We start from the raw sequence: 7,633 nt of genomic DNA on the forward strand, positions 1-7,633 counted from the left end.
TGTTAACCTTTTTATACCCACCTTTTTTTCTGAAAATATGAAATACCCGCGCAATTTCTTGCATGACTTGAAGTAGCCGTTACCTAGGCCATATATTTATTTTATCTTATATACAGAATTACATCAATATAAATATTTTAGTTATTTTTCCGTAATAAAAAAAGTGAACTCACCATGACTTAGGAAGTCACCGTAGCAGTCACCGAAGGTTTCTTCTGCTCAGTTATGTCATGACTTGGATGGCATCAAAACCCACTTGTTGCTGTGACTTGTCAGCTGAACTACATCGTGGCTCCCTGCTAATGTCTTAAAGGCAAATTACACCTGCTCATGTTTGCTCTAATTGCCAAATCTCCAGAATCAGATAGGAAAAAAAAGAAACGAAACAGATGCTGCAAACCCTGAAACTCTGATCATTTTCATAAATAATCTCAGGTCACTAACCATTATTCCACTTCTTACATGGAGCAGGATAGGTCAAATCAGAATAAAAGCAAAAAAAAACCAAAACAAAAAGCTTGGCAAAACAGTGAATAAATGAAAAAAGAAAAATAAAGATGTGATAATTAACACAAAAGGAATAAGAAAAAAAAGAAGACTAGATGCTCAAATGCAGGAAAAAAGAGAGCAAACCATCAATATGGACCTCTCTTCAATCCAATTTCCTCCTCACTTTTGGATACATAGGATCGCAATCAACTTGTAGTTTCTAGATTTTCATTCGGCTTTCTATCCAGCTGATGGTTCAATAGCGCCGTTGTTGGGTGCGGCAGGTCGGTTTAAACATTTTTCCTTGATGGGGGTAATGGAACCTGTTTTCTTGATTATTACTTCCAGGAGAGAAACCTGTCCATCGTGTAGGAAAGGACTCTGGAAGCTGAGCATATATAATGATGATCACTTTCCATGCTTCTTGCCTGGAACTCAAATAAAATTTTAGTCAAATTGAGCATCATGGAACTTCATGAAGATGCATGTACGGTGGCAAGTGGAAACTATCATGATTTGATAAAACTAATGAGTAATGGAAGCCCCCCTCTTCCAGAGTTCAAGTTTCCTCTATAATTTCATTTCCAACTTGAGAGAAGGAGTGTTTCATAAATGGCAGCATCAGTTATGACCGTCATGATGGGAAATGATGAATTAGCCACATGTTGTCCCCAATCAATGGTCTGAGGTCCAGTTTACTTACATTTCTTTAGGTATAAATCAAAGCCTTCAAGCAATTAATCAAAGTTTTGAGGTAAAACCATACGGTTACGGAACCAGGATCTCTTAGATGATTTAATGCAATGAAGAAAGCAATGATGGCATAGCCCAAGTTGGTATGATTGATGATGCAAAACCTTTAGAAAATATTAAAAACAAAAACGAGGGGATTAATATTATCATTTCCGTACCACTTTGAAACCATGATTTTCGGACTGCCTGGCGAATGTGGCGCTCATGTCTTTCTAAGAGTTCATCCACTCTGTGCGTCTGAGATAACAAGGGTCCAGAGAAGTCGACCTTGTCCACTTGGTCTTGAAAAACCTATTCAAGTTAAACCTTAAGTTAGATAATCAGTAGACAGTTGCAAACTATAATCTGCACGCCTCTAGTTTTTTTTCCATTCACAAACACGAACAGAAAATGGTTAAAGTTAATTTCACATCTCAAATTCTGTGCAGTTCAAAAAATCTACAAGTAATTAGAGCTACGGTCTGAGCAAATCATCCCAGTGTGGTTTAATGGTGTCAGTTTGCTGACTCTTGGCTTAAATCATGATGATGCGAAAATTATATTTTGTAAGCCTTATTTTAGTTTTTTGTTTCAACATGCAGTGATCAATAAACAAACAAAAAAGTTACACGAGACAACTATTATTGCTCCTTTCCTCTCTGAATTTTTTTTTCTGGATAAATAAGAATTTTAAAGTTTCAAAATTCTCTCCAGAGTAAAGGAAATAAAAATCTTGAAAAATTGCTGCCCTTGTTGTTCTCTTTGCTAAAGCACACCATCACTTACTAGTGACTTGAACCCTGCTGCTAACTCTGTATTCACCACCACCTCCAACCTTTACCAATCTAGGAATTTCATTCGATTTTAAACTATGACAAGCAACATGTGCCTTCAGACAAATTGAAAGCAAACATCAAGACATATTTCATTTCATCTTTAACAAAGACTGTAATTAAAGATAGATGCAATATTTACAAACGTACCAAATTACTTCCCCTGGCTTCCATTCCCTCTCTTTGATAAAGTGCCAAAGATAGCTCTTGCGAATGGTACTCTTCAGAAGCATCAAAAGAGTCTGGACGTTCAAACTGCCTCCATTGTTTTCGCAAAGCAAGCTTAGAAATTTCATATGAATCATGGCCTCTAGAATTGGTACGGATTCCATGGGTGAGATCCCCATTATCATGTCCTTTTGTGTCAGAATTAGTCTTCTGTTGCAATGCAGAAGAGGGTTCTAATATATTATTAGAATGACCTCTCGAAGTAGACCTACTGTGGGATCTTATGGATGCATCATCTTTTCTCCGTTTTGCCCAAGCAAAACCACTTGAACTTGGAACTTTTAATGGACCAGAAAAAGGAATGTCTCCTTGGGATGCATTCTTTATATGGAAAATCTCTTCCAATTTATCAAGTGATGGCTTCCGTGCCTCTCCACTTGACTTTCCATCTCCTCCCTTTGGAACACGCATGTTACTGATATTGATTTGACCACAATGCTTTTGAGCTGATAGATCCTGGAGACAGAAAGTAACTCATCACTATCAGTGTGAATCAGCTTCCACAAACACCTGTGCGCACGCGCGTGTGTGCATGTGTGCTCGTGTGAGAGAGAGACCTCTGCTGCCAATTTACTGATTCCACATAGTTTTCTTGTACACTTTCTTGTTTCAGTTCCACGGCCTCTCCCACCAATCTTTTTCCTAAAAGTTCAGAGCCAATATAATTGGATGTCAGTATAAGTGTAAAACCTATGATCCTGGAGATTTGAGTTTTTTAATAATAAGCCTGTAGTCAATATAGTTTCTAGTCATAAATTTCCAATTGCTGTCCACATAAGGTTTGTAAACTGACAGGCTTTTAATGAGATTTTAACAAGAGGCATCTGTTTCATTTCTTGGTAATAGCTGTGGTCACATGACAGTAACAAATGCTGTTCAATGCAATTTTAAAAGCATAATGGACTAATTTTATCATCATTGGACCCCATATCCATAAATTGCTCAACTCAATTGCATATTTAGAAAATCCAGCTAATTATATGTCTCAGTTGTGACAGCAGACGTGGAATGACTTCATTGCAAGTGCTCTTTTAAAAAAAGTAAAGCAGCCAAACCAATGTTTAATTCAGAAGAGAAACAAAATGCTTTTAGAGAAAACTGGATGAGAAAAATGAGAATCCTCACCTCCTTGCCTCCTCACGGTTTTTTGCATCTATCTCTTTGCTAGGTGGGTATTTTGGCAAGCTTGATGGATCACATGGATAAGGTTTTGTGCTAAAATACTGAAAAATTGAAGGTAAGAAGCTTGTGTTAAAATAAGCTTACTGATGCATAAACCTATGGCACCTAGTCACACAATTTCCATAAAAAGACACCCCTTCTATTTTTTGGTCTAAAAAAACAATAATTTCCATAAATGAAGGATAAACATGAACACTGTTTTTTGGTTAGAACAGAATGTACGGCTAAAATGTGATCCACCAGTGTATGATGATTCAAATAGAACTTCATAAATTATATTTAATCTCCATGGCTATATAAATCTAGGTCACCTCTTGACACCGGCATATCAAATGCTATAGGAGGTAATAATCACCTCAGATGCAAGAGCAGAAGAAGCAGTCCCACGCTTGTAAGGCTCGACTGAGAGAAGAGTTTTGATCAGGTTCACGGCAGTTGTTGGCAAATCTTTAAGGGTCTCACGAAGACAGCTATCATAAGGTTGCTGTGGTTTGAATAAAGTTGCATGAGGAACCTTGGACTTTTTCCAGTATTCGTCAGGTGGCGACCCACAAAGCTTGAAAATTTTGTGTAATTGTTCAACCTGAAAGAAACAAAAAGAGCTTTCATACAAAATCTTGAAGAAAAAGCAAGTCAACAGAAATTACAAGAACAGCTAACTCTTATAAAATATAATTCTTTAGGTCTGCAACAACAAAACTGGTAAACAGGTATATCTGATCATCCGAACATGGGGATGCCTCTGATTTGCCACCCTCTACTGTTAAATGAGGAACAGAATCACAACAAAATCAACTGGAACAAGTAACTGCCTTCATGTGATAAATACAAAAATGGTTCTCCTCAAAGCCATCTCACATTGAAATGAGGATAAAATAAAAGCATATCTGGTATCATAACATTCTTTAAGGGATTTTACTTGTACAATCCATTCGTGAATTGGAGAGTTGTATATGATGATTTCTGGAATCTTTCTCTGAAGTGGGCTTCACAAAATTCTACCATCGATGCCGCTATAATGAAAGGAGGAGATAATAGTGATATGTAGCTTTAAAAGAGATAAAAACAAAAAGGAGAGAGAGAGAGAGAAATGAACAAATCTACTTTACTTGTATTAATTCTAACCTAAGAAAGATATGAGAAAAGTAGTACTCAACAGAAACTACAAATTCCCCCCATATAAATCTTTAGCACCTTATTTTTAGTATATTTCACCAATCATACAAAAATCATAATAATGCACAACCATGTACAGGAAAAAGATGCTTACCTCTGTTCTCCCTTGAAGGATTGGTTTTCCAAGAAGAAGTTCTGCAAATACACAGCCTACGCTCCAAAGATCAACAGATGCTCCATAATCAGTAGAACCCAACAAAAGTTCAGGCGGACGGTACCACAAAGTCACAACACGACTGGTTAAAGGCTGCCTGTGCCCGTAAGTGCAGAAGTTTGCCAATCCAAAATCTCCTATCTTCAGTATACCATCATTGTTTACGAGAAGATTTGATCCTTTGATGTCCCGATGCATTACACCCTTTGAGTGACAGTGATCAAGTCCTGATATTAACTGCTTCATATAGCACTTAATCTGCAAATTAGAGTAATTAATATACTTCAGTGCGCAGAAATAAATTGCAATTAACTCACAGAGGTGGCACCTTAAACATGAAACAAATGTGAACAAATCTCTTACATGATGTTACATTTCTTTGTATTCAAGAATGATTGAGCTTTGTTTTATACAGTAAACTCTAAATTTGATGCTACAGATTAAGAGAAACTTTTTATTTCCATGATGTCTTGAAACACCCAAAAACAAATTCTAGAAAGCAACAGAGACAAAGGCAGAGTTAAAACCTGTGCCTCACTGAACCTGACATCAGCGCAAGACAAGAGTCCAGTGATGTCATGCTCCATGTACTCAAAGACAAGGTATATGCTACATGACAATCGCGAAGTGATTAATCCATCCAATTTCATGATGTTGGGATGATCGAGCCTACGAAGAATCAATATCTCTCTTGCCATAAATCGAACACTCTCAGGCTCAAAATTGTCGAACCGAACTTTCTTCAGAGCAACTATCCTCCCAGTTTCAGTTTCACGTGCTCGGAACACACTGCTATATGTACCCTGTCCTATCTACCAAAGCAATTGTACAGAAAATAAGTTGAGTATCCAATTGAAGAGGAGAGAATATAAACTAAAATGAAATAGCAGCAGTCATCTAGGCAAGGCTTAAGTTCAGGTGAGTAAGAGAACAAGATGCCTTCACACTTGACATTATAGATTCTAGTCCACACATGAAAATTGCATAAAAGAAGCAACCGACAACCGGGAAAAAAAAGAGGAAAGAAATTCCTCCACAAAGTTCTAGTTACAGTGAAATAATAAGAGTAATAAGTGCAATTATCAGAATCATGAAGATTCACATAGTATGATGTGAGCAGCCTTCCAAGACCTGGCATTGTTTCGGAACCAAGTTGTCCAGAGATGATTGTAGCTGAACACTGTATACACTTTTAGCATTATATAAAGATTAAAAGAAGAGTTGTTATGCCAATCACCCAACCCCCAACTGGATTGTTCATTCTAAAACTTCGTTGCTTGTATATTATTTAAAAAAATAAGTAAAATTGAAGGGATTATAATGCACAAACAACATTTTATTTTCTCCAAAAGAAAAGAAAGAAAGAAGTAGATTTTTGATAAATGAAGAACACATACAGCAAGAAGCGCTAATTAGTAGCAAAGGCATTAAAGATGAAATCTTTTTAAACAAACTAACAAAAAAGAATAAAAACAAAAACCAACACCACATTGTCTATGATGACAGAAAAAACACAACACATCTCCTCCTCTCCTTTTTTTTTTAATTTGAAAAAAAAATAAACAAGTAAAACTTAATATTAGTTAATAACCTTTTCCAATTTCTCAAAAGCATCAGCCTTGAGAGGGACCCAACCGTGAATGGCTTCTCCAGCTACGGCACTTAGCCAGGCGGGCCAACCTGCAGCCACCTGCTCACCTTCAATGTACTTGTGTAAACTCCTCAATCTAAAGCTCACCGACTCGCCATTTGAACTCGGAGCTCTTCCTGACTCGCCCAACTCGCTCCCTCCGCAACTTATCACCACCTGATGATGGTGGTGATCCCCATTCTTCTTGAAACTGGGGTGCTGGTCCATTCCGACACGAGCCCGGCCCGACCCGGACAAGACAGAATGGTCCAGGGCTGGTGTGACGGACACCGCCTGCTTCGAGCTCACGCAACCCATTTTGGTATGGTGAGAGTCGGGCCCGAGTTGTACTGAGTCGGGTCGGTGAACTCTGATCCAGAAAGACGAGCTTAAAAAATGGAAGGGTTTTTGTGGGTTTGTAGATGCATGCCCAAGCAGGCAGCTTCCTTGAAAACAAACAAACAAAAAAAAGTTGTTTTGCTACTTATACCAACCAAAAAAAGGAAGGGAAGGGAAAAGAAAAGCTTGGAAATGTTTGTTCTGAATCGTCCCCATGCAGCTAGCTATCTACCCCCCCCCTTTCCTTTTCCTTACTACAATTCTGCGACAATCGCGGAAGATAGATAGGATGGAGACACCGGAATCCACGGAAGGAAAGAAACATCAAACAATAATGACGATGATGATGGCCATCATTACACACCACCCTTGACTTTAATACATGAACGCACTTCGCATGAAGTCCTCCTACTTTACTACATGTGTCTCAGTATAGGACATAGATTTTAGGGTTACTCTGTGTGTGTGTAAAAGTGATGTTTTCTCTCGTGTATCATTTTATTATTATTTTAGACAAAAATACATCTTAAATCATAACAAAAAAACAAAATCACAAGCTTAACAAGACTTGAAAAACTCATAAGAAATTGCTTTGGACATATTTATATTGTATTATGAGGTTTAATGACACGATTTTTTCATATTCATATTTTATAAGCTATAACTTTTTTAGGTTTTTCATTTTTGTATATTTTTTAATATTTTTGTTTTCTAAGGGTTTTCCTAGGGTTTTTCATTTTTTAAAAAAGTTTATTTAAAAAAAAAAACAAAAATCAAGTTTTCCTTTAATGGTTGTAGGGCATTTTAGTTTAAAAATTGATATATATATATGAGTGTATTTCCAAATATGTACTGACTAATTAATAATAA

At 37.0% G+C, this 7,633-nt stretch overlaps 1 protein-coding gene across 1 annotated transcript; it reads right to left on the minus strand.

Annotated features, from left to right (window-relative positions):
- Window positions 1-396: 396 nt before the first annotated feature.
- LOC118033418 (protein IMPAIRED IN BABA-INDUCED STERILITY 1) lies at window positions 397-7,124 on the minus strand. Its single transcript, XM_035038403.2, has 9 exons — window positions 6,386-7,124; window positions 5,322-5,606; window positions 4,735-5,052; window positions 3,820-4,047; window positions 3,408-3,505; window positions 2,840-2,924; window positions 2,205-2,738; window positions 1,401-1,533; window positions 397-917 (listed from the first exon to the last, which is right to left on the minus strand). The coding sequence occupies exons 1-9, from the start codon at window positions 6,740-6,742 to the stop codon at window positions 898-900; spliced, it is 2,058 nt and encodes a 685-aa protein (XP_034894294.1). The 5' UTR covers window positions 6,743-7,124; the 3' UTR covers window positions 397-897.
- Between the last annotated feature and the right edge of the window lie 509 nt (window positions 7,125-7,633).

This window comes from Populus alba, chromosome 15 (assembly GCF_005239225.2).
Source record: "Populus alba chromosome 15, ASM523922v2, whole genome shotgun sequence".
NCBI lineage: Eukaryota > Viridiplantae > Streptophyta > Magnoliopsida > Malpighiales > Salicaceae > Populus > Populus alba.